Source organism: Phyllostomus hastatus, unplaced genomic scaffold (genome assembly GCF_019186645.2).
Source record: "Phyllostomus hastatus isolate PE091 unplaced genomic scaffold, TTU_PhHast_1.1 phas_contig_150, whole genome shotgun sequence".
Taxonomy (NCBI): Eukaryota; Metazoa; Chordata; class Mammalia; order Chiroptera; family Phyllostomidae; genus Phyllostomus; species Phyllostomus hastatus.
The window spans coordinates 33870621-33895783 of NW_025333611.1; the positions used below are offsets into that span (position 1 = coordinate 33870621).

Below are 25163 nucleotides of genomic sequence, written 5' to 3' on the forward strand. Positions count from 1 at the left end.
AGGGCGCGGGCCGCAACAGTCCCACGCGGGCTCGGCCCCAGCCTCCCAGGGACACGCGGCAGGCCGGCAGGCACCGGTCCCCCGGGCACTGCTCTCCCCGGCCCCCCGACTTGCAGACTACAAGTCCCAGCAGCCCCGCAGCTGGCACCTCCCGCCTCGCTGTGGAGACCCCCGGCGGTCCACGCGGCGGGGCGCGGGCTGCGCTCGTGGCCCGGCCAGGCGGGGAGGCCGGTCCCGCGGGCGGGGGCGGGGGCAGCTCCGCTGCTTCTCCCGCCGCCGCCGCCAAGGGGAGTTTCCAGGAAGTGGCCATATTGGATCCATTCAGCCGCAGCCGCCCGGGCGGAGCGCGTCCCGCAGCCGGCTTGTCCCCGTCGCGGCCCCGGGTGCTCGCCCCGGCCCGCCCGCCGGGTGCGGAGCTCGCCATGGCGGCCACGGACCTGGAACGCTTCTCGGTGAGTGCCGGGCCGCGGCGCGCGCGGGGGGCGCAGGGGGCGCAGGGGGCACGGGGCGCGGGGAGGGGGCCTCCTGCAGCCGGCGGGTCGCCAGCCGGACTGTCAGCGCCGAGCGGTCGGGCCTCGACGCCCAGCCGGCTCCGGGGCACCGGGGCGGGCTCTTCGCAGCGCTGGGGGGTGGGGGGGAGCCTGAGGCGTTGGGCGGGGGCGTCTTGCCGGGGGGCCGGCGGGGTCGCCCCCCTTGGGCGCCGGAGAGGCAGGCCCCTTTCGCGGGAAGGAGCAAGTAAATACGCGCCCGGCTGCATCCAGGTGCGAGGACACACCGGGGCCCGGCGGGCGGGAGCGGAGGATCCTGGATACTCCGACCCCCACCTCCCTGGGCATTGCTGCGCCGCCGGGGAGACTCCGGCCCCCGCAGGTGCTGTTGGATGGGCACCGCCGGTGAGGATGAAGCCCTAGGGACCCGAGGGCGTCCCTAAATGAGCTCAGGGCAGTGGCAGATGGCGTCCCGAAGACCCTGGGCCTGCGTTTCCTCTCCTCCCCTCCTTCCCCCTGCACCCCGCCTCGCGCCCCGCAAACAAGCGACCGAACCCTGGGTGCGCTTCCAGGCAGGTCCCGCCTCAGTGGTCGGGTCTGGGGCAGCCATTCCCCAGGAACTGGAGCGATTCCAGACTCAGCCCAGTGGTTGTGGGTCTGGGCCCCGGTTCGGTACGCTGCCTGCGGGACTGACGGGCTCTGGGGGTCCCTGCAGGGGTCCCTGGGCCTGAGCCCGCCGACGGCCAACTTCCTAAAGGTTTTTCCGACACAGCCAGGGGAGGGGGACCTTTTGGGGGTTGTGTCTGCTTGTCGCCTGGTGTCTGAGGCTGGATCTGGGTGTGTCTGGGAGGCTGGGCTGTGACAGTGAAGGCAGCTGTGTCCTCTCGCCAGCATGTGAGGCCCGAGTAGGGGGGAGGGGGTGGGAGAGCCCAGGGCTGTTGGGCGGGGGGGTTGGGGAGAATGCTGAATATGTGACTGATAAGGAATTAGTTCTGGAGCTAAATAAGGGAGCTAGGACTTATGTAATTAATGCTATAAATACAGTCATCTGATTTTATATATGTAAATTTCCCTTTAACCTGAAAATACATTTGTTGGTCTACTTTGGAAATATGCATAACTAAAGCAGGAGCTTGTGACTTCATAACTCCTAGACTGGGCTATTTTATTTCCATTTGGGAGGGGGCTGTATCAGTTAAGAGAATTGAAATACAGGAGGAGCAGACGCGGAGGTTGAGGAGTCAGGGATTCACCTCACCTCTGCACTGAACCCTGGCACTTACGCACCCGAGGAAGGCAGCACCCGAGACCTGCAGACCTGCGATCAGCAGGAGGCCGGAGACCTGTGAGCACTCATGTGTCTGCATGCACTTTTTCTGTGCAGCGGACCGGAAAGTGGTGTCTGCATCGTGTCTGCCGGTGGCCGGACGTTGCTGTAACAGTTGTCTTGCAGGTGGGAGAGGCAGAGTAGCCAGAATCAGACCGCCTGACTTGCTGGCCGTGTGGAGCAGGTTCTTTAACCCTCCTGTGTTCTTGTCTGAAGGAGAGAATAAAAATATCACCTTCCTCACAGGCTACTGTGTGGATGCCACCCGAGGGTCCTGGTGGGGGGCTCGGGCAGTGTCTGGCATGTGGTGAGACAGGGCAGGTGAGACATGGTGCCTGGCGCCCGTGTGGCTGTGAAGGCTGGCCCTGTACGAGAATGCAGCAGAGAATGAGTTTGCTCCCTTACCCGACACCCTTCGGAGGGGCCCCTGTCACTCACTGCCTGTCCGGAGATGGTCCTCACAGGCCGAGCTGAGGGGCCCAGCTGCACTGCCAGGCCTGCGGGAAAGGCCCTTTCCTTCAGATTCTCGGGTTTGCCCCCAGGAGGGCTTTGGGTGCTAACCCCATGGTGAGCGGAGGCACGGAGAGGGGACTGCAGCAGGAGGGAGCGTGGCCTGGGCTCGGCGCCTGGGTCGCTGCGCCGGGTGAGGCGGATGAATGGACGTCTTCCACGCCCTCCACGCTCGGTGCCATCAGACTCCTGGGAGGACTTGGACTTGGTTGGTTTGGGTGGAGACCTTGGGTGGGGTTTTGGCCTCAATTTAGGTGACTGGACTCCATTCTCCTCAACTGGCTTGACATCCTGGGAAAAGAATTTCTTCCTTTATCTTGCTATAAAATGGCACAACCATGCCGATAGTCTTCAAAGAGTACGTTGAAGGTTAATTGCAGTTCATGGCATGTTTGGAGATAGGCTTGGTTGTCTCGCCAGCCCCAGGGTTGCCGTGGGTGTGAAGCGGTGGCCAGGAGGCCCTGCTCTAATTTTGCTCTGGCAGGTCTGCATGGCCTTTCCGGCTGGTGTGGAGGTCAGACCAGCCCTGCAGGGCTGGGAGCTGCCCTGACCGGGCGCTGAGATGAGTGTGCAGGGCTTCGCTTCGAGGTCGGTGTGTGCTGGGCTCCAGTTCCCCACACGGCACGATGTGGATACTGCGGGCTCAGCAGCCTCTCTGTGCTGGCTCGGCCTGCTCAGCCCTGGATCCGCCAAGGGGTCACAGACGGCATCTCCTGGTCAGGTGTGTCTGGGACAGCCACCTGAGGAATTTCTGTTGCCACTCACCCTCCTTGGGCAGCCAGATTTCTGTCCACTCTTGCTCTGCTCCTCCTTCTTCCTGGTCTCCCGGCCTCGGGGGCTTACCCTCCCTCGTCCTGAGAGCCATCTCCTGCCAGAGTCTCCTGGGGCAGGGTTCGAACTCTGTGGGGAGGAGACTCGAGGGCCGGGGACAGTAGAGCTGTGAGAGGGACAGGGAAGAAGTGTGCGGCATGGCAGCCTCACTCCTGGCATTCTTCCCAGCCAGTCACCCTCCCGTGTCAGCTGTATCCCCAGCACCATCTGTCACTTCCGTTGTCACCCCTGTAATCTTGACACTTCCCCAAGAAGCAGGCTGCCCAGGGAGTGCCCGTTCCCTCCCTGAAGCTAGAGCTGGAGGGAAGGGACGGCTGAAGGCAGCCCTCTGCCCCACATGGGGCTCTGTTACAGAGTGGCGTCTCCCTGTCCTGTGAAAATGGCCAGGACCCTCCTTGCCACACTGCCCTGAAGGAGAAATGAGAGCTGAGCAAGGTCGGCTGTGGCTCTCTGTGCCTGGAGGCACTGAGGGGTCCCACATGAGCCCCACCACCCCTGGGGAGGTGCAGCTGCCCTGCCCGCCCTCCTCCCTCCCTTGTGGGTGTCATGCCCTTCTGTGGGTGCTCACGTTAGGAAGCTCTCTGCCTCAGATCTTGGTGGGTCGGAGCAGGGAGGCTGGCGGCAGGCATCTGGGGTCCAAGGGAGCACGTGACGAGGAACTAACCAGGGCGGGAACAGAGAGCGCAGCCCGGGGGAGACAGATTGCAGTGCCCCTGAGATGGGGGTTGGGAACCCAGGGCCTGGCTTTTGTTAAAAGTTTGATGGCAGGGAGGGCACTGGGTGCTTTGTGTCCATCGTCTTGTTGATGCCAGCGGCCCGTAGTCAGGTGAGGGTGCAGGCTCTGGTCATCGGCAAGCTTGGGCCTGAGACCCCACCCCAGCGCCCAGCCGATGGCAAAGGGATGGAGCCCCCTGAGTTTTGGAGATGAAGGTGGGCTAGGGGAGGCACGTGTTTGGGGCAGTAGCCACCAAGGATGTCTCTGTGGCTTGGGTCCAGCTACCAGAAGCAAGCAGCTGCAGGATGACAGAGCAGAGGGCCTGCGAGGGCTGGCTGGCCTCTGGGTGTCCCTTGTTGCCAAGTCAGCCTTCCTGTGCCGTAGGCTCGGGGTCCCCAGGTTTGGCCCCCAAGGCACAAGCTTCACCAGACCACCAGATGTGGAGCTGTGTGGAGGGTGACACACCCATCGGGGAAGGTGCCGCCCAGGCCAGCGGGCCCTCATGCGGGTGCCGCCTCCTCCTGGCTCAGGTGCGGGGCCGTGGCCAGGGAGGGTGCTGTACTGTCAGTTGCCCTGGGTGGTCTTGGGGCAAGTTAGATTCTGTCTTTCTCAGAACACATGGCTTCCAGGTGGTCCTTGGCCCCTGTCCTGGAGGCCACATCAGAGGGGCAGAAACAGGGCAGGAAGGGATAAGGGCCTATTTCAGATTTCAGGAGGTGGCTACTCTCTAAGGGGCCTCCTGGGCTTGGGGCACCTGGGGCGGAGGGTTCAGGAGGGGCCGTGGGCGAGGACTCACACCCACGGGGCCGGGGTGTGTCTGATCCTCTGTCTGGTGTTGGGTGGATGAGGCAAGCCAGAGGGAAGTCTAGTAGTGCTGTCCCGAGCTGCCGCCGGCCCACATTGGTGCCCACGCGCTCCTCTCTGCTTTCCAGGGGTGGGGTCCTGTTCCCTGTGGCACACAGGCTGCCCCTCCCCCCCAGCAGTGCCCCGACCGAGGTGCCTTTCCCTGCTGCAAGGTGGTGGGCTGCCCCTGGAGTCCCTGAGCCGGTGGGAAAGCGTGTCTGCCTGGAGTTCTGGTGCCTTCCAAGGCCCAGGGGGTACCCTCCCACTCTGCTCCCTGGTGGGATGGACCGCTCCCTCTCTTGCGGCACAGCACAGCCCCGCAGTGTGTACGTGTCCTTGGCCAGGGTGGGACGGTGGACCAGGGACCAGGCACTGTGCACTTGGCTTCTGAGGAACCTGATTCTGACACGGAAAGTATGAAGCAAGCCCTCCCGAGTCGCTGAGCGGCAGCCCTGGCTGTCTGCTCCTGCTCCTCCCAGGTTCCTGTGGCCGCCCTAGAGAGACACGTTGGTTCCCAGGTGTCCTCTTGATTCGGGACAGGTCTATCCTGCCCCTGGTCAGCCCTCCTGGTCCAGGCCAGCAGCGTTCTCACCCCAGCTCCCGCTTACATCCCTTTGGTGATTTCCCGTAACCTTTGACCTGGGCTTAGTGGCTTGCTGTGGAATCCTGGGACCAGAGCCTAAGCCTTTCCTGGGAAAATTCCTGGGATTCCTGTCGGACTCCAGGACAGTTGTGCTGCGACCATGGGCTCTGGCCAGAGGCCTCTGCCCTGGCTATTTAAGGCCCAGGCTGCTGCGAAGAGCTGGAGTGGGGGGCGGAGGCAGGGGTGGGGGGCTTGTGCCAGAAACGGGGAGGAGGCCTCCCGTGAGCAACGGCTCCCGGCTCCCGGGTCCCCTGCACGGCTCACTAGCTCTCCCGGGGAGTGGGCTCCCTGCCCGCCTGGCAGGCTGCTCAGGCCAGGGGGTGCCAGGCATGGGGGCCCTGGGGCGGGGGTGGGGAGAAAGGTGCCTCAGAGAACTCTGTGGCAGGCCTGGGCCCCGGGCTGCTCTTCCTCCCAGATTCAGCAGGGGGGTGGGAGGGTATCACCTCTGCCCCCACCCCAACAACCAGTCTCCAGTCTCGTTTGGGAGGTGTGATCTGAGGGGTCTGGATTCACCCAGTGTCCTTGACCTTGTTGGTTCAGACATTCAGCAGATTTCCCTTTCCTTTTGGATAAAAGCCTTTTTTGTGTGGGCAAGCAGTGAGACATGGTTTCTCCCCAAACCCGGCCTCTCTTGTTGGTAAAGGGGGCAGCTTTCCCATGCAGGTGACTTGGGCTGCTACAGAAGGCTCGGACGGGCCTTTCTGGTCGCAGAAGGGACGTCCTCCTCATCCCCTGGGCTGTGTAACGAAATGCCGTTCCCCACTCTGTGCTGGACGCCAGGCACGGAGGGGCGCAGCTGGCCTGAACGCTTATTATTTTGGTTGTTGTCTTTGATGTGCCAAAGAAATGATGACAGAGGAGCCGGGAGCCTGGCTCAGGAGCCAGAAGCTCGTTAGTGATTAGAGAGGGAGTAATGGCCCTGAGGGGTTCCCGCTGTGTGTGTGGGGCTTGGGGCTGCTGGCCCTCTGTCCCGGGGCTTGGAGACAGTTGGAGCGCCCTGAGCCAGCACCCCGGGGAGCTGGGTCTGTGAGGAGGCCAGAAGGAGGGGGCACGCCTCTCACTGGGGTCTGAGTGAAGTCGTTCAGCCCAAAGGCCCCTCCTGCGGAGCAGTGTCCTGGGCTCCAGGCCCCAGGAATGGAGACCGGGTGTACTGTCCCTGTGGGCCGCTGCCCTGCCAGACCCCGGAGGGTGCAGCCTGTCAGACAAGGGGCCCGGTCCAACCCCGGACATGTTGTGTTGAGTCCTCATGCTCTCAATTTGTATTAGTTCCCCACCTTTAACAATTAGGAGGTTTCACTTAGAAATCCAGATTTCTGGCTTCTTATGAAAAATGGGAAGATTTGGCAATACCAGGTCTGCATCCCCACAGTTGGCTGGAGCTTCTGGATCGTGGCCGTCGTGGGCCGGGCCCAGGATCTGCAGGTCCCCACTGTCCCGGCCCCTCCCTGACGGCCCCCACGCTCGGCCGCGCCAGCAGTGGAGTTTGGGGGCTAGAGGCGTGGATGTCACATTCATTTCATGTCCATTCCGACCCCGGCTGCACATCTCCGGGCAGCGTGGCCTTGGGCAGGTCGCTCAGTCTCCCGGAGGCTCCGTAGCCTCATCTGTGCAGCGGAGATAATACTGCAGCCTCCCTCAAGGGCCGGCACGCGGCCTAAACGAGACGCGAGTCATGCCTGGTGAGCCCTCGATTACTGTCAGAGGCCGTGGCTGTGCTGCTCCCCTTCCCCCACGCACGGGCCAGCCTGGCCTCTGCAGCCTGTGGAGTTGAGACGGAGTCAGACTGGGCCGCTGAGGTCCAGGATCTGGTGTCCTCATCTTTTTGTGGGCAGCCACCCCAGGGTCTGGCACACCTTGGGCGTGCCCAGTGAGTGATGCCGAGTGACCGAATGAGCTGGGAGCCCTGGAGGAGCAGGAGAGTTGGATGGCAGAGTCGTCTGTGGCCAGGGTGTGGCCACCCTCACTGGCCTGCGCTGCCCTGATTAGTGCTCCAGCCTCAGTGTCTCTGCCTAGGACACAGGGTCATAGGTGTCCACCACACAGGGTGGGAACGGACTGGGTAGGAGACTGTGTAAGGTCACATGACTTATTTGGCACCAGTGGCCCTTGGCGAGGTGGCAGTGTCACCATTCGATGTCCGTTCCTTCCTTTGGTTGGAATCCTGAGATGTTTTCCTTTCCACATTTTTTCCTTTTGTCCTGTCTCCCCTTGCTTTCTACCTGTTTTTCTGCATCCAGAGCGTCTCGCTTTGGAGGCTGTAGCCACCAAGATGCTTTCAGTTGCGAGAAATAGATGGCCCTCCCCCACTAGCCTAAGCCGCAAGGGGAGCCGTAGCAAGGGGTCAAGGGGAAAGCCCAGCAGGAGGGCAGACACTGGCTCTCTCGTCTCTGCTGCCCTCTAAGTGGCCTTCAGCCTTCCACCACCTCGCTGCCCTAATGGTCACAAGCTGGTCATGAAAGCTCAACCTGGAACCTGCTGATGAGCTCCGGAGGGCGAGGCCCCACCCCCGGACCTGGAACTGCGATTTCACCTGCCAGCCAGCTTGCAGGGCCAACTGCCAGGTAGCCAGTGGGAAGTGCTAACACAAAGGTGCTAGCTGAGATATGCCAGGGGTGCTTTGGAAGCCGCTGACTCCCCCCAGACTGGGACCCTACGCAGGTCAGCAGAGACACCTGGCGCCGGCCCCTGGGGGCTAGCCGCGCACCTTGGTTCAGACGTTGTGCATGCAAACCTGGGATGCGGGGCAGGGGGTGGGAGTGAGGTGGGCATCAGTGACTCGGTGGAGCGCGGAGTCCAGCTTGGTCCTCTGAGACCAGCGAATGAAGCGCTGTCTCTGGCAGGGCCCGAGGCTGTGTGCTGTGTGTGTGCATGTCTTTGTGCACGCATGCTCTGGAGATCGAAACGCCCAGGGCCACTCCTGTGGTCCCTGAGGCTCTCGAGCAGGCAATGACTATCCCGGGGCTGTGGCCCTGGAGTGACAGAGTGCTGCCTGGGCAGCGACCTGGGGATGGAGACCTCCCTGGGCTCCACACGCGTCCCCAGAGAGAACCACGCTGCATGCGTGAAGGTGGGCGGGGCCTGCTGAGCGTAGAGAGGCGGCGGCTGTGGGAACCCACCTGCGTTTCACTTCCGGAGCCTGGAACTGTGAGGAAGTGGGGCACACTCAGGAACGGGATGGCCTGGGATGCAGTGTAGGCACCCCGCTACGGGCGTCCGCGGGCCTGTGGTTCCCAGACACCCCGACAGGGTGGGTTCTGGCGGCAGGCTGCGGGGCATTGGCTTGCCTCCCAATTGTGTCGGCCTCGGAGGAGGAGGACAGAGGCTGAATCAATGTAGAGCCTTCTCTGCAAGCACAGCACGCCTTAAACTGGGGGGACGTTCAGTCTCGCCTGAAAAAGAAAAAGCTCTAGACTGTCCTGTCTTCCCTGTGACCATCCAGGTGGCCACAGGCAGGTAGCACAGACTGGGCTCTGCAGCTCCCAGCCCTCGTGCGCAGGCGGCTGAGGATGCTGGTCAGCAGTTGATAAATGGTGGTGTTGTCGGCCACAGCGGTGGGAAGAGTGGAACACCCACTTCCCCCCACCCACTTCAAGGTGCTCACTGAAGTGATGGAGAACCAGGACGCGTTAAAACAGTGATAAAAAAGGACAACCGACAGTGCCAGGATGTGGGGGGACTGCCCGGTGAGGGGTCTGGAGTGCGAGGACCTGGGACCAGCCCTGAGCTCATTCCAGGGAAAAGCCCGAGGCTGAACGTGAATTCACAGGTGACCAGAAGGGTGGGAGCAGTGCATGTGAGGAAGGCTCGGACCGTGTGGGGTCTGGGTGCTCCGCTGGGCGTTTGGGCCCGAGCCAGCAGCACATCCTCTGCTCCATTATCGAATTTGGTGTGGGCAGCAGTGAGAGGAAGCTGCCTTTGGGGCCTCTTTGCTGGGTTCTGTTTGCAGCCCTGGCGGTGGCAGGGGTGGGCAGGCTGGGGTGGGGAGGCTATGACGCGATCACCTGGGGAGAGGGGAGGGGGGGAAAGGGTCACCTACAAGAACAGGCTCTGTTGAGAGAGGGTCATTAGAGAGAGCAGGTTTGAGGGGAGCCCTGACTTTTTGAGGGGACAGAACTGTCTACATGGGGTCTAGGCTGCCAGCACACACGCTGGGGCATTATCTGGGTAGGGCCACAGAGACCAAGTAGGGGTGAGGCTGGGGCCGGTGAGTATAATCCGTGGAAACAAGAAGCCAGGGGCCTCTGGCTGGGGCGGCTGGGGCTGCCAGAGGCCAGGGAGGGCTCAGGTGCTATGGAGACCCCTCTGCGGAGGGCTGAGCACCACGGCCCTGCCCTCTGGTCCCGAGCCCCATCCGCCACCGTACCTGTGTCTGTTGGGGTAGCCATAAAGTCCATCTAGTTTTCCATAAAATAAAAGACACATTTTTCATCTTCACCAATAACTTTATTGATTTGGATATTTTGAGTATGTCTGCCATCTCCCACGTGGCATAACATTGTTTGTTCTCAATTAATGTCTCCATTTGATTGCTATCAACTTCAGCAGGTCCACCCATCATGGAGCATTGTCCAGTGAGAAACCTCCAGCATGAAACTTCGCACACCACTTTTGACACACTCGATCAGTCACAGCACCTTCTCCGTACACGGCACAGGCCTTTTTTGCATTTCAGTGGCATTTTTATATTTCTTGAGATAATAAAGCATAATATGCCAAAAATGTTGCATATTTTTCCACCTTCAATATTAAAATGGCTACACAAAAATTCACCAATTTTGATTTTTTTAAAATGCATGTTCATATGACAGCTGTCACAATACAATCTAACAAAATTGTTTCAAATGAAGTTAAAGACAACTAAGCGCTACCAGAGCCATCCGACAGAAAACCAGAGTGAGGTCTTTGGCCCACCCAGCACACTGGCATGAGGGCCGCCGCCATCCTGCTCCGAAGCTCCTGGGCTGCCTTCAGCTGGGCCTGTTCCCTCCCCCTGGGGTGGTGGGCAGGGTGAGACGCAGACCCACTGCCCCTTCCTGTCCCTGCTCTTTCCAGCTGGCAGTCAGGGTGAAGGGGCTGGGAATAGAGGAGGCTTGTTTCTGCCCAACAGGGAGCTGGCTGGGGCCCACCCGCCAGCGGGCTGAACCCTGGGAAAGTTCCCTCGGAGGACAGCCTTTTACCCCTATTCCCAGGGAAGCCATGCAGAGCGGAGTCTGACCTGACCCTCTGCTTTGGGGCCTGGTGGTTTCTTTTTATAGTGCCCAGGGGCCGGCTCTGGAGGCCCCGCTTCCTGGGACCTGCTGCTGGCCTCTCTGCTAAGGCCAGGTCTCCACAGTCTCACCCGAACCCTCTGCCGAAACAATCAGGGCTGCGGGGGAGGGGGAGAGTGGGGGAGGGTGGCATGAGCCAGAGCCTGGGGGTCCCTGGAGAACCCCACTGAGGCAAGAGGGAGGAGGCCACAGGGTCATGAAATCCTGAGACCCCTGCTGAAACTCAGTGGTGAATCTGAGCGAGCACTGGTCCCTTCAGCAGGGCCCACATGTGCAGTCCATGCTTGCATGGGGTAGGGGCAAGAGGTGCGTGAAGGCGGGACTCCGGTGAGGAGGTGGTGCCAGACCTGCCTCTGCTTGCATCCTGCTTCAGTAGGAGGGCCTAGGAGGTCTCAGAGGGGACCCCAAGGATATCGTGCTCTTCAGTCTTAGCCTCTTAAAATCTTGATTTAACCCCTGGCTGGTGTGGCTCAGTGGACTGAGTACCAGCCTGCGAGCTGAAAGGTCGCTGGTTTGGTTCCCAGTCAGGGCACACACATGGGTTTTGGGCCAGGTCCTCACTTGGGGGTGTGCGAGAGGCAACCAATTGATGTATCTTTTGCACAGCAATGTTTTTCTCCCTCTCTTTCTCTCTTCCTTCACCTCTCTCTGAAAATAAATAAAATCTAAAAAAAAAAAGAAATCTTGATTTAAATGTAGGGACCTTCATGGGCCTCCGGGGGAGCAGCCAGCAGATGCCCCAGGCCCAGGCCTGCCTTGACAGCCCAGGTGGAACAGAGCCAGGGGTTTGTAAGGGCCTTCTCTGGGACTGATTCAGGGGCCGTGCAGCCCACTGGGCTCCCTCTGTGGAGACCCGGCTGGAACGGGAGCTCTGGTGTACTCACGTGGAATTCTGAGATTTCCTGAAAATTCAGATGAGGGGTTAGACCCAGGTTCATGTTCCCGCACCCTGGCCCCTCTTCCCCAGGGGCTCACTGCCTTGCTCTGTTTCTCCCTTACCAGAATGCGGAGCCAGAGCCCCGGAGCCTCTCCCTGGGCGGCCATGTGGGCTTCGACAGCCTCCCCGACCAGCTGGTCAGCAAGTCGGTCACTCAGGGCTTCAGCTTCAACATCCTCTGTGTGGGTAAGTGTTGTGGCCTGGCCAGGGGCAGCCTCAGACAGAGGGTGGGCGAGGGCCTTCTGGGAGAGGGGGCACTGCTGCCCTGGCCACCTGTCCAGCTGCGAGGGGACCTCCCAGCACAGGACGCTTCAGAGGGTCCAGATGAGGCTTTGGTGGTATTTCTGCCAGGGCCAAGGACAGAGCTGGAGCCAGGGCCTGACTCCGAGTGGCCTTGAAGAGTGAACAGGATGAGGCACCTGAAGGTGTTTTGTGGACTAGGAGTGTTTATCGTAGAGGTTTAGGTTGTTTGTTTAGAAACGCACTGGCCATTGTTTCTACTGTGTGTCTGGACACTGTGGCAAACCAGACTCTTTCTCCATCATGGCATTGTGTAGTAAGAGCTCCCGCACACGTCCGGACGAGTGTAGCCCCAAACAGGAAGGCTCTGGGCGATGCCATGGGACTCCCAGAGGCAAAGAGAGCTTGGCCAGACCCTCCACCAATGACTGAGCCTTAGCACCTGCTGGCTGCGGGGCCCCTCGGGAGGCAGCCTATTCGCAGCCCCCCAGTTAAAGCGCATATTGTGGGCCCACTCAGAGCAGCTGGGCCAGCCTCTTGGCTTTAGACCCTGGCCCTGCGGGACCCCCAGACCATCCTGGACCCAGAAGGGATGGCGTGCAGAGCAAGTGACTGGAGGGTCGGTCCCACTGAGGCCATCAAAGGTCATGTCCTCTCAGGTGGTATCTCTTAGCTGCCTGGCTCTGCCTCACCACCCCCATTCCCCCCCGCTGCCGATAAACATCTCACACATTCCGCATAGGCATAGCCATGTCTGCTGTCCAGGTCAGCCTTTGGGCTCTTTCACACGTTATTCGTGAGGCCACTGAGAAGGGATGGCTCCTAGGGACAGAGACGGTGAGGGATGCAGTGGGAGGCCGGCCCCTCTCTCTGCTGTGGAGGCTGAGCGTGCCTGAGCCCCACCCAGCCTCTTGAACTGCCAAGGACAGCCGCAGTGCCAGGCTCTGAGCTCCCATGCCCCCCACGCCCCGCCCCCCAGGGGAGACCGGCATCGGCAAGTCCACCCTGATGAACACGCTCTTCAACACGACCTTCGAGACCGAGGAAGCCAGTCACCACGAGGAGTGTGTGCGCCTGCGGCCGCAGACCTACGACCTCCAGGAGAGCAACGTGCAGCTCAAGCTGACCATCGTGGACGCCGTGGGCTTCGGGGATCAGATCAACAAGGACGAAAGGCAAGAGGCGGGAAGGGCGGGCTCATGCCCATCCCATCCATGTTGGCCTTGGTTCGAACCCTCTGCCAGAGCACTCCTCGCTCCCTTCTGTCCCCGTAGGAATGACCAAGCCCCACACTCCACGGCGGGACAGGGGAGGGCCTCTCAGGGGACAGCTGAGGTCCCGAGGACCCTTTGGGGGTCAGGAGAAGGGGTCCAGACGGGGGTCCGCAAGCTGTTTGTTTTTCGGGCGAGCAGGCTGGCTGGGCCCCGCCCGGAGCCCCCGCCTCCCAGGTGACGGAGCTGTCTGCAGTTACAGGCCCATCGTGGACTACATCGACGCGCAGTTCGAAAACTACCTGCAGGAGGAGCTGAAGATCCGCCGCTCGCTCTTCGACTACCACGACACCAGGATCCACGTGTGCCTCTACTTCATCACGCCCACCGGCCACTCCCTCAAGTCCCTGGATCTGGTGACCATGAAGAAGCTCGACAGCAAGGTGTGCTCCCCGCAAGCGCCCCAGCTCGTCGCACCTGCTGTGCGGTCCTGCGCGGGGTGGGGGCAGGGGGTGCTGGCTGCAGTGTGTGTGACTGTCTGCCAGCGTCCCCCGTGGCGTTTGGGGTTTGCAGGTGGCCCCCTTGACTTGGTCCTCTCTCTCCTCTCTCTGTCCCTCCTGCTCCAATGGGCACAGTCTGCTCTGGGCTTTTTCTCTGGAGCTCCGTCCCCTGGGTCTGGCCCTGGGCCCCTTCCTTCCAGCGAATTCTTATTCTCAGCCTGATGGCTCCCGGCCTCCTCTCCCTCCTCCTGGAGGTTCCCCCGACCTGCAAGAGCACCCCAGTTCTCTGTTCATTTTCTCTCTCTCAATTCCCAGTTGCTCGGTTCCCTTCCCTTCCCCGCCCTTCCGCCGTGGAGCCCCCTGGGGAGGGGAGAGCCAGGGCCCACAACTGAGCACTTGAAGGAGGCGTGGGGTCGAGAGGACAGCCCCGCGGGGACGACGGGCAGAGCGTGCCACCCGCAGTCGCCTGCCGGGCCCCGTGACTGCCCTCACCATCTCAGGAGTGCACCTTTGCTGGGACAGCCTCAGCCTGGGAGGTCCTGCGGCTTCTGCTGCTGGGCCACCTTACCTGTTTAGGCAGGTGCCCGGCCCTTCGCCACTTGCTTGTATTGGGTCCCAGGCTGGTTAGGGCCTTCAGAGAACTCTGTGGCCAAGCTGGGTATGTCTAGGGGACTAATTTGGGGGCACCAGGGCTGTAAGAAGTGCTGCTACAAACCATCCGAATGGCCCCAGGTGGCCGGGTTGTGGCCGGGCCTCCCCGTGGAGTCCTCTGCCCGGGGATGTGGCCTGGGCAGAGCTGCCCACAGTCGGGGAGCAACTAACATGCTGCCCCCTCTTCCCTGATCCTGGCAGGTGAACATTATTCCCATCATTGCTAAGGCTGACACCATCTCCAAGAGTGAGCTCCACAAGTTCAAGATCAAGATCATGGGCGAGCTGGTCAGCAACGGAGTCCAGATCTACCAGTTCCCCACTGACGACGAGGCTGTTGCGGAGATTAATGCAGTTATGAATGTGAGTGTCGGGCCAGGGCCTCGGGGTTGTGGGGCCAGAGGCCTTGGAGCCAGCACAGATCCCTGGCGAGCCCCGGGAGACTCCTGTTCCCCAGGCTTCCAGCCTACCTTCTCCAGGAAAGACTGGGGAACTGGTGGGTGTTGGGGAACTGGCCAAGGCCTCTGTCCTGTGGGCAAGGGGCAGGAGGGACTGGGTGTTGGGCTGGTACTGGGGCTTCCCCAGCTTGGAGTTTCACAAGACGAGGCTGAGCGGGGACCCCAAAGCCGGAGGGGTGAGCAGGCAGGGGGCCAGGGCTGGGAACTGAGGGAAGAGGCAGGCCCACACATCCTATGAGGGAGCTCCTGATGGCCCCTGGGCAGCCCAAGGGCTGAGAGAACAGCCTAGAACACAAAGAGGGAGGAGGGGGTGTAGCCCACTTCCTTGTTTGGAGGCCCGGGGATACTTCGAAAGAGAGGGGGAGGGTGAGTCGGGTCTGGCCAGGTCTTGCTCGGCCCATGCTCACGTGCCCTGGGGCCCGTCTCCAGGCACACCTGCCCTTCGCAGTGGTGGGCAGCACCGAGGAGGTGAAGGTGGGGAACAAGCTGGTCCGAGCTCGGCAGTACCCGTGGGGAGTGGTGCAGGGTGAGTGTGTGGGGGAGGGCACAGCCCCCCCTGGGGACCCAGACACTGTCCCCGGTCCCACCGTGCTGCCTGCAGCCCCTGTCCTGTGGCTTCCCCGCCACCCTGTTGCCCGTCCTGCCCCTGGGGTCCGCCACTGTCGGTGCCCTGTCCCCCACCCGTCTGCGTGCCCGCCTGATGCCGCCTGTGCCCTCTGCTTGCAGTGGAGAACGAGAACCACTGCGACTTCGTGAAGCTCCGGGAGATGCTGATCCGGGTGAACATGGAGGACCTCCGCGAGCAGACCCACAGTCGGCACTATGAGCTCTACCGGCGCTGCAAGTTGGAGGAGATGGGCTTCCAGGACAGCGATGGGGACAGCCAGCCTTTCAGGTGCCGACCCGGGCACTGAGCGTCTGTGAGCCGGGGAGTGCGGCTCGGGACCCCAACGCCCTCTTGCCCCGCCGTGCCCACGCGATCGGTTGCTCAGGCTCTGCCTGCCCCGCCCACTCTAATCCACCCTGGGCCTCTTTTCCCTGGGTCTCCACAGCCTGCAGGAGACCTACGAGGCCAAGAGGAAGGAGTTCCTGATCGAGCTGCAGAGGAAGGAGGAGGAGATGAGGCAGATGTTCGTCAACAAAGTGAAGGAGACGGAGCTGGAGCTGAAGGAGAAGGAAAGGGAGGTGCGCGCCGGGCTGGGGTTCTGCGGGGCTGGGGTTCTGTGGGGAGGCCAGGGCCTGGCGGGGTGGGTGGCCGGAGGGCCCTGCCCCTTCCCGGCCCACACGGAAGCCCAGGCTCCCCCTTGTGCTCCCAGCTCCACGAGAAGTTCGAGCACCTCAAGCGGATCCACCAGGAGGAGAAGCGCAAGGTGGAGGAAAAGCGCCGGGAGCTGGAGGAGGAGACCAACGCCTTCAACCGCAGGAAGGCGGCTGTGGAGGCCCTGCAGGCCCAGGCCTTGCACGCCACCTTGCAGCAGCCCCTGCGGAAGGACAAGGACAAGAAGAAGTAGGTGGTGGCCCCTGCCCTGCGCTGGCTCTCGCTCTCCTGGGTGTCACTCTGTCCCCACTCAGCCCTTCACGGTGACTTGTGCTCTCAGTTTACCGTTTTTCTCTCTCATTTTCACTCACCCTTGCACCTCCTCCTTGCTCACCTTTCCTTTTCTTTCACTAATGACCTCGCTCTCTCGGGGGACCCCTTTCCCTCTCCCCCCTTTCTCTTTCTCTCTCTTTCCTGGCACCCCTCCCCCCATTCTCCTGCAGCCTCCTCAGAGCTGGGGTGCTGAAGGCTGGGCCACATGGGTAGGGAGTGTGCAGGGCCTCGGGGGAAGGTCTTTCAGGCCACAAGAGGGACAAGGCCTGGGAAGGTCAGCATTTCCTGACAGATCCCTAAAGCCCCTACGGTGTCTGCTTGGGCAGCCGTGGTGCTTCCCCCAGCCACCGAGGCGGTTGCTGCGGGACCCCCGTTGGCTGGCGGGTCGTGACAGAACAGAGGAGACTTGACCCCAGCCAGCCCTGACCCGCTGGGCCCTGTGATCACCGCCTGGCTGAAGGAAGGGCAGCAGCTCGGGCTGGGCCGGGACTCTGGGAACCCTGCTGGGGCCAGGACTGCCCCTCAAGGCAGAGGCTGGAGGCAGGGAGCTGAGACTCAGGGGAGAGAGTAAGGGGGGCCTACAGGAGGCTTTTCCAGTCAACAGGTGTCAGTCAACAGATCTGCCAGGTGGGGGCAACGCAGAGCCCCTTCTCCTTGGCGGTCTTTTTGTACCTTTTAAAGTCCACATTTCCCGATAAAGTCCAGATGTTGCGGTTCCTGCCCGGAGACCTCCCTCCGCACCCCACCTCAGTCAGTGCCCCCACCACATCCCCCTGCGGGAATCTCGCCCATCCCTGCATCTCCCGGCCCCCGGCCCCTGTTAGACGCCTTCCTTCCTGGCCGGCCTAGGCACTAAGCTGGTGTACTCATTGTGGCCCTCATTCTCGGGCTCCAGGGGATCCTGTTTTCTCCTGAAATGTTTGGGAGTGCGTGTACCAGGCCCTTCCTTTCCGGGTGGCAGTGGAGTCCTGGGGGTAGGGCCATGCGGTGCATAGCTGGCCATGGCCCTGGGACGCTTCTGTCCCCCACTGCTGCATTCCCTAAAACACGCACACACATGCACACACATACTTGTGCATGCACACTGTCTTTCCTGCCCTGTCCTGTGCACAGACCCAGGCACATACCTACCAACACAGAAGCACAGACACATCCAAGGAGACAAACTTGAAGGACTTCTCCCTGGGGGAGCCCAGGGGACAGCCAGGCACTTAGGAATCGAGTGCCAATTCTATTCCTAAGGCCTGGCCTCTGCTTCGGGACAGACCCTCCTCCCTCCTGTAGTCTCCCCACGCCGACTGCCTGCCAGGACACGTGGGCCCCTGCCTGGCCCCAGGGAGGACCCCAGCCCCACCCTTCCTTCGCTGTGTGAACTTGCCCTCTGCTTTGCTTTTGCTTCCAGCCCTCATCCCCCGACCAGCTCTTATCTTGGTGAGTGCGGGGCCTCTGTTAATTGGAACCTGTGTGGATTTTAAGCTAGTGGCTCAGAAGTCTGGTTTTTCCTGGGAGGGGGTATGCAGGTCTGTGGCTCCCAAAGTGGCTTTGTCCTGCTCCCTGCCAGCTGGGCCCAGGCCATAAAGAAAAGTCAGGCAGAGCCCCCTTGGAAATGAGCCTTGGAGAAACCACTCAGAGGCGAGGACAAGGGAGGACCTGGGGCCAGGCCAGGGTCTGAGGGCCCGTGGGTGGGGTGTAGGCCGGTTGCCAGGGCTCTCAGGGTGGGGGCTCATCCCAGTGTCAGGTCCCCTTGCTTTCCCCATGTGGCCTGGGCCTGGAGAACGGGTCTTTTCTGTTTGCTGGACATGCCAGAAAGCTTCAGTCAGTTTGACCTCTGGGAGAGCCCTCTGCTCCCAGGCTGGCCTTTCGGAAGTCAGGTGTGGGGTGGTTGGGGGACAGGGACACCCCTCCCTCCTGCCCTGTCTGGGGGGTGGAGTGAGTCATGACCATTTAGTTGAATGGTTTTAATTGGTTACATTTATTCTTTAAGTTTTAATCCATTTTTGCAAAATCACTTCCCAGTCAGATGTTGGCCTTCAGCCTGGGACGCCACCAACCAAAGCGAGTTGCCCACTTTGCTCGTGACAAACGCCAAACTGACTGCCTTTTCCCAGTGTCCGCCTTGATGTCTTTTGCTTCTGTTTGATTTGGTCGTCTGCGTACCTTTTAACGTGTCTGTTTTTGTTCTGTTTGTTTTATTTTTATTTTTCAGTTAATGCACGCACAGACTTACATGCCAAGAGCGGACTTTAGACTTTCATGTGTTCAGTTGCTTGAGTTGCTCCTTGTGACCCTTCTCCCATGACGTGGTTTGAGGACGGACTGGGAGCCGGGACAGACTCCAGTGCTCACAGCCTTGCTGTGGCCCTGCCCCCACCCCCAGGCCACCCTGGGCCTGGAGGGCCACTCCTGTCTATGCAAACACGACAAAGCCATGAATGCTGGAATCCAAAACTGACGAGGTTTATTTTTTTCAGAGCCAGTGGCTGGTCTTCCATTTACAGTGTCACTATTCCTTGACGGAGCAGTCACGCGCCTGCCGCTCCAGCCAAGGCCCCCCGCACCGGTGGTGCTCGGCCTGACCCTTCAGCGTCCAGATGGCGACTCGGGCGGTGCCTTAGGTGTGGCCGTGTGGTCCGGTGTACGTGCCGCGAAATTTGCCCGATTCCCCTCCGTTTTAATTTTTCTAACCCAGAGCTTTGTTTCAGTAATCACTTTTTAAAACACTTCTAAATTTTTATTTTTGGCACGAGCGTGAACACATAATATCCTCTCCCGTTATTTTCCTAAGTAACACAGATCCCCTGATTTTTAAAAACTAAAAATATCTCTAAGCCTTTTTTTTATGTAGAAGTACCCCTATAACATACAGGGAGAGGCGGGTAATAAACGTCCTGTGATGACAGTGTTTGGAATTTCTTTACGGACGGAAGTGGGACAGGCGCAAGCCCACCCCAGTGTTTTCGCTCTGAATGTAAATGGAACAGCAGCCAGACGCCCTTGTCTGTGTGCCCCCAGGTGCCACCTGTACACGGGGACCGGCTCTGTGTGTGCGTTGAGTGTTCGACCCCCCGGGCCAAGACCCCCCACCCCAGGCTGCACTTTCCAAATGCACAGAGCCCTCGGCCTGGAGGAGGTTTTCATTTCCCGGCCCCCGCTTCCTTTTTCCTGGCTGAGTCACAGGGCAAAAGGGGAAGGGTGTCTGATGTCTGTGGACAGTTCACAGAAAAACTGCCAGCCACGGAGCTTTTCCTCTTGAGCTGCATTTTGAAGGGGCTGCTTTAAGAAAGGATTCTTAAAGCATCACTGATTCTTCCACGGTCCTGTTGGCTGGCAAGCCGCCAAGAGGATCGGGTTGAAAGCATGGCCCAGGAAAAGGGGAATCGAGAAGTGCGTAGATGGAGGGAAGGAGCGTGCTTCCTGCTGATGAAGCGCTGTGCTGAGCACAGGCCACGGGGCGCAGGCAGCCCTTGCGCAGAGCACCTCATGGGCTGGTGCGCTCCCTCCCTGGCTGCACTGATTGATGTGGGGTTGTGGTTGGTTTTCCACATCTTCCCCCCCGCCCCACCCCCCATTGCCTGCTTTATGGATTTGTAGGATCAAGTCCTGGCTTCCCCCTGCCCTTCTGAGACGGTGCTCCGTTCACAGCGGGCTGGAAGGGTGGGCCATGTGTGTCCACTCAGGCAAGGCCAGAAAAAGGCCGCCTTTGTGCGCGAGGGCTCCAGGAGCAGAGCAGGCTCTGTCCAGGCTCCAGGTGAAAGCTCTCCCAGTGTTATGCTGTGACCACAGATGGGTCCCATTTGGAAGGGTTAGAAACCTGAACTATTTGAGAAGGCTTCTTTAAGAAAAAGAACATAAATATACAATTAGGCCCAGGGGCTTGGAAGGGGCCTTGAGGATTAAGCTTTATTAGCCTCCCAGCACATCCCCCTCTGGTTGTGTCTGATACCTGATGCGTCCAGACAGGTAAATCAGCACATCTAAGGCTGCTGTGGATTGCAAGCGGCTTGTCTCTAGGGTAATTGTATGGCTAAAACTACATAAGCTTGGGCGGAAGTATGACCTGAAGACAGCCTCTGCTGGCTGATTCCTTTCTGAGGCTCCATGACCCGGTGGGTTCACTGTTGTGTAAGAAGTGAGGGCTCCTGGTCCAGGAGCCAGTTTGGTGGTTCTGCCCCCCATTCATCCGGGCCGCCCCCAGGCCGTACCGGAAGGCCAGACTTGTGGCTGGTCGCCTGCCTGCAGGAGATCTCTGGAGGGGGAGTCTGTCCACGTGGCATTTTCTGGGGTCTGAGCTGGCTTCAAAGGTCCCATCAGCTCTCGTGAACCTCGCTGCACTTCTTTCCCTGTGCGATTTGTGTTAGGAATTTTGTCGTCTTTAGCCAAGTCCAAATTAATTCTTGGTGCACATTCTTGCCACTCTTTGAGGAGCGACCCCTAGGGAGCGAGGCCCCTGCCGGCAGGGCCTGGCCCGCCCTCCTTCCCTCTCAGCGTCCCGGGTCGGGGTCGGCTATCAGTGTCTTTCATGAATCCCATTGGTTTGGGGCAGAATCACCCTGTAATTTATTGTTCAAGCTGAGGCGTTTGAGAGCGAAAAGAGATGCTGTTAATTACTCCAGCTCACCAGGTATAAGCCAGAACTGTCCCAGGCAAACCGAGAGGTAGGGGCTCCCCAGTTCTGGGACACGCAGCCTGGGTGGTTCGCAGTGGTGCGGGCTGACTGCGTGTGTGTCTGCGCGTCTGCGTGTGGGTTCTCTGTGAAGTGGGGCCCGTGTTACTGGGCTCGCTGGTCTGTTACGTTAACATGCTTTTCTGACACTGCTTCCTTTGTCAAGTCATTTACTCCTTCATTCATTGACTGATTTTGTTCCTTTCCATTCATGTTGTACTCGTTTTTGTTGTTTAGTTTTTTTTCCATTAAATTTTGCATTTATTTTGAGTTTTTTGTGGTGTCTTTTTTTTGGACAGTAGCTCTCCCGATTTGACAAGTTTCCTAGCCTATTAATGTGCTATGCCTGTGGGAAAATACAGCTTGTCTTTTCTGTGAGCTTTGTGGAGTGGGTCGGCTTCTGTAGGAGTTTCAGGAATCGTGCGGGCACGAAGCAGGCGAACTTGAAGAGTTTACATCCTTGCAGAAGAGGCTTGAGGTGGGCCGACTAACACCTAAGTTCCTAATGTGTGCTTTAGATGCATTAGGTGTTAGAGTACTTTAAAGTACTTTACATGTATTAATCCCTCTAATCTGCATAATAATGTGATTAGGTACCGTTTCCCCTATTTTATAGCTAAGGCACAGAGAGGTTAAGTACTTACCCCGGGTTACACAGCTAGTAGTGAGGCTTAGGCACTAGCATATTGGTAACCTGTACCCTTAATTCCTGAGCTGCAGCTGCTCTTCAGCAACCTTCTGGGTGGTATGAGAGCAGTGGAAATGCGGCCAGTGTTACAGTTGGACGGTGGGCCTGGGATGCTTTTGTGGAGGTGGGATGCCCCGGCTGGCAGGCAAACATTTGGTCAAGGAAGGTGGAAGGAAGGTGGTGGGAGGAAGTGATGACAAGCTCATGGGGTCCATTTGTTAAGGAGCTTTCTCTGTTGGGCACTAGGGCAATTTCTGGGAAGGCCAAAATGCTGACATGGGGACCAACGTTGGGGAGCCTGCAGCCAGCGGGGGGAAGGGTATACAGACACTCCTAAGGAAGGTGCAGCTCAGTGCTACCCACGGGGAAGCAGGGAGGGAGGTGTTCACCAAGACCTGACCGGCAGAGCTGGTCCAGGGAGCCAGGGGAGAAGGGCTTCGCCGGTGGAGAGAGGGACCCTGTACAATGCAGCCCACCCCTTAGAGGGTGGTGACATCTGGATGAGTTTCTGAAAGGTGCACAGTGCTCACCCGCCAGGGGGCGCCCTCCCAGCTCCTCTTCCTGCAGCTGCAGTCTTCCACCACCCCGTCCTTCTGTGGGGGGACAGTAGATGTGTCCCCATTTCTCCCACCACAATGCTCCCCAATCTCTGATCTGAGGTGGGATGTGAGTTCCTAATCTCAAAAAAAAAAAAAAAAATGGAAGAAGAAGGGGAGGGAGGGAGGGAGGGAAAGGGAAAGAAAAAGAAAGAAAGAAAGAAAGAAAGAAAGAAAGAAAGAAAGAAAGAAAGAAAGAAAAGAAAGAAAGAAAAGAAAGAAAAAAAAGAAGAAAAGATAGATTAGAGGAACGTAGGATGGGACCTAGGGCCCCAACACAAGCTTGAACAGCATGCAGACTTTTTTTTAACTCACAAGTGGTACTCTGGCCATACAGAAGTTGGCTTCACCAAAGAAAAGGAATATTATTTGCAGGAAGACAGAGCAACAAGGCTGTTCCCTACCCCAATCCTGGGGCTCAGAGGTCTACCTCTCTCTCTTTTTTAAACAGTCAGCTTTTATTTTTGTTTTTATTTTTATTTTATTTTAATCCTTACCCAAGGACACGCTGCTTCTTCTTTTTATTATTTGTTATTTATTTTTAGAGAGGAAGAGAGAGGGAGAGAAACATCAGTTGGTTGCCTCTCGTACACAGTCTGACCTGGGACCAAGCTCACAACCTAGGCACGTGCCCTACTGGGAATCAAACCCACCACCTTCTGGTTTACGGGACAATGCTCCAACCAACTGAGCCACACCGGCCAGGGCCTACCTTCTTCTTTGAAATTCAGAGTTGGATTAGCTCTGGGGACTCAGCTTACACCCAGACCTACCTAGGGAAGAGGTCCAGGTGCCTCCCACCAGTTCCCCAAAGTCAGGGACAGCCTGAGCTGCTGTGGGCCCTCAGCATGAGCCCCACCCCTCCCACTACGGTGCCCACTCACAGGGGAAGGAAGGAGGCAGCAGTCAATCGTGGCCGCCAGTGAGAGCGGTGGCCATGGGCTACACGCTGCCCTCAGCATCTCCATCTGTGCTGGACGGGAGGACAGCTGCTGATTGACAGGGCCTGGGAGCTGGCATTCCGACCGTGTCTGGCTCCAGCAAGTCGAAGTGCGTGGTGCCCAACGTATGTGAAATGAGGTTCAGATGGGGCAGCAAGGACTTCAGGTTTATTCTCCACAAAAGGTCCAGCACACACATCTGTTTAAGAGAAGGTCAGGCCTGGCGCTGGCTGCAGTGCAGGCAGTGTCACGTGCACACGGGCCTCGACCGCTGGCACCCAGCAGTGGCCCCACTCCCCGAGGCTCACACGCTTACAAAAACCGTTCATGTTGGAGAAACTTCACAAGTCACCCTGATGTGTGTCTCGGTCATTCACGTCCCAGCACTACTCAGCCAAGGAGTCAGCTGGACCCCTCTGCTTAAAGAATGGCTCGATAGTGTCACAGCTTAGAGAGACAGCTGGCGTCCCCCTCAAGGCCACACTAGTGACCTCCCCCTGCCCTGCCCCCTCCTGGCGGCTCGGTGGCCAGAGCGAGCGGGCTCAGCCCCCAAACCTACTCATCTCCACAAAAAGCTCTCACAGCTGCACGACCTCCTACCCCATCATAGGGGTCACACCTTGTCATATCACTCTTTAGCATAAAAATGTCTCTAGTTAAGCCAATCAACTCCTTTGCTTAAGAGCAACAAAGGAAAAGTGTCTTAAAGCTTGGACAGTTGGCCGTACATTAAACAAAGCATACTTTATAACGCAGTCCCCGTGAGGAGAAGACCTGAGTCGTGGCCAAATCAGGTCAGCGCATCCGGGGAGACTGCCCTGTTTTCACAGCGGCAGGCAGGCGGCTGCGGTGGAGCGCTGCTTGGTATGAGCCTGAGGAGCTGCAAGGACCTGGCCAGCTCAGGTGGGCAGAGCAGCAAGAACTGTTCAGTCAGAACCAGCCCGGCCCTTCGGCCGGAGCAAGGCCTTCCTTAGGCCTCCTAGTCCAGCAGTCCTGGGGTCTGATAGCAGCTCTCGCTGGAGAAGCAAAACCAAGTTGCAATGTTAGTGTTCATTGCTTCTCCCTGGGAGAAGGCCCGGGGGAGAGAAGGGAGTAGGGTCATGACCTGCCCTCACCTCTAGTGACCCCAACCTCCCTTCTCCCCCCTCATTTTCTTCTAAGAACCCAGAAATTTGTTCTCAGTTGTTCTTGCAGGGGTGGCCACCCCATGGCCAGCCCATGGCCTGTGGGCTGATTGTGGCCCAGGATGGCTGTGAATGCGGCCTAACACAAAACAAATTTACTCAAAACCTTTTTTTGCTGAGCAGTTTTTGTTAGTGTTTATGTTTTTAATGCGTGGTCCAAGACAACCCTTCTTCTTCCAGTGTGGCCCAGAGACACCAAAAGGTTGGACACTCCTGTGATCTTCTTCCTTTCTTGTTAAAAGATCCATAAAGTCTAGAATTTCCAGGTGGCAAGACAGGAGAGGTTGACCGTACACTCTGAAGGGCTCTGGGTAGGGGCGCCAGCTGGCGGGGGAAAGAGAAGGTTCTCTGTGCCGGAGGACTAAAGGCTACTCAGCTGCTGCTTTACCTGTGTCCTGCGGTGGGCCAGCTGCCCAGCTCGCCTGTGATTACAATGGAGTGGTCATCCCTGACGCAGAGCATACTGCGTGCTAAGCCATGGGCAGCTGGGTGTTAGCATGGAGCCATTTCAGGAAGGTCCGACCACGAAACTTAACTTAAGCATGTTAACCTTACCACCTCAGGGACATCTGTCTCTGAACTCAGTAAAACTGCCATGAGTCTAACCATGCATTTCATCCTACCTGGTCCATCCTGAGGGCTTCTGGCCCCACTCACCCCTAGACTCATGTAGAAGGTGAGAGGCCTGAAGTTTACCCTCCTCGATATTGCTTGGGGTGGCTTCCTCCTGAACCGGACACATCTGCCCATCCTCTTGGCTACAAGGGCTGCCACTGAGATAAAGCTTCCCCCACTGTCAGAGAAATGCGCCCCAGCTGGCCCGGTGAAGGGACCACGTATGCCAAACTCAAGTGCAGAGGGCATGCCAAGTGTGGGAAG

General features: G+C 59.0%; 1 protein-coding gene across 3 annotated transcripts; it reads left to right on the plus strand.

The window, feature by feature from the left end:
- The first annotated feature begins 263 nt into the window (after window positions 1–263).
- On the plus strand, window positions 264–19111 carry SEPTIN8 (septin 8). 3 transcript variants are annotated; one of them, XM_045819645.1, is made up of 10 exons: window positions 264–452; window positions 11627–11747; window positions 12781–12976; window positions 13275–13455; window positions 14365–14526; window positions 15051–15147; window positions 15348–15516; window positions 15674–15806; window positions 15938–16128; window positions 18684–19111. In XM_045819645.1, the coding sequence occupies exons 1-10, from the start codon at window positions 423–425 to the stop codon at window positions 18724–18726; spliced, it is 1323 nt and encodes a 440-aa protein (XP_045675601.1). In that variant the 5' UTR covers window positions 264–422; the 3' UTR covers window positions 18727–19111. The 3 variants fall into 3 exon arrangements, with proteins under 3 accessions (XP_045675601.1, XP_045675596.1, XP_045675609.1); XM_045819640.1 differs by having other exon boundaries at window positions 266–452; window positions 13269–13455; XM_045819653.1 differs by having other exon boundaries at window positions 271–452; window positions 13269–13455; window positions 18419–19111.
- Window positions 19112–25163: the final 6052 nt, after the last annotated feature.

What these genes read in the sequence shown, in the direction of transcription:
- SEPTIN8 (XM_045819640.1), top strand. Translation starts at nt 423, where the DNA reads ATGGCGGCCACGGACCTGGAACGCTTCTCG. An exon ending in GGGGACAGCCAGCCTTTCAG is followed by an intron (nt 15,517 to 15,673) that starts GTGCCGACCCGG and finishes GGGTCTCCACAG; the next exon opens with CCTGCAGGAGACCTACGAGG. An exon ending in AAGGACAAGGACAAGAAGAA is followed by an intron (nt 16,129 to 18,683) that starts GTAGGTGGTGGC and finishes TATTTTTTTCAG; the next exon opens with AGCCAGTGGCTGGTCTTCCA.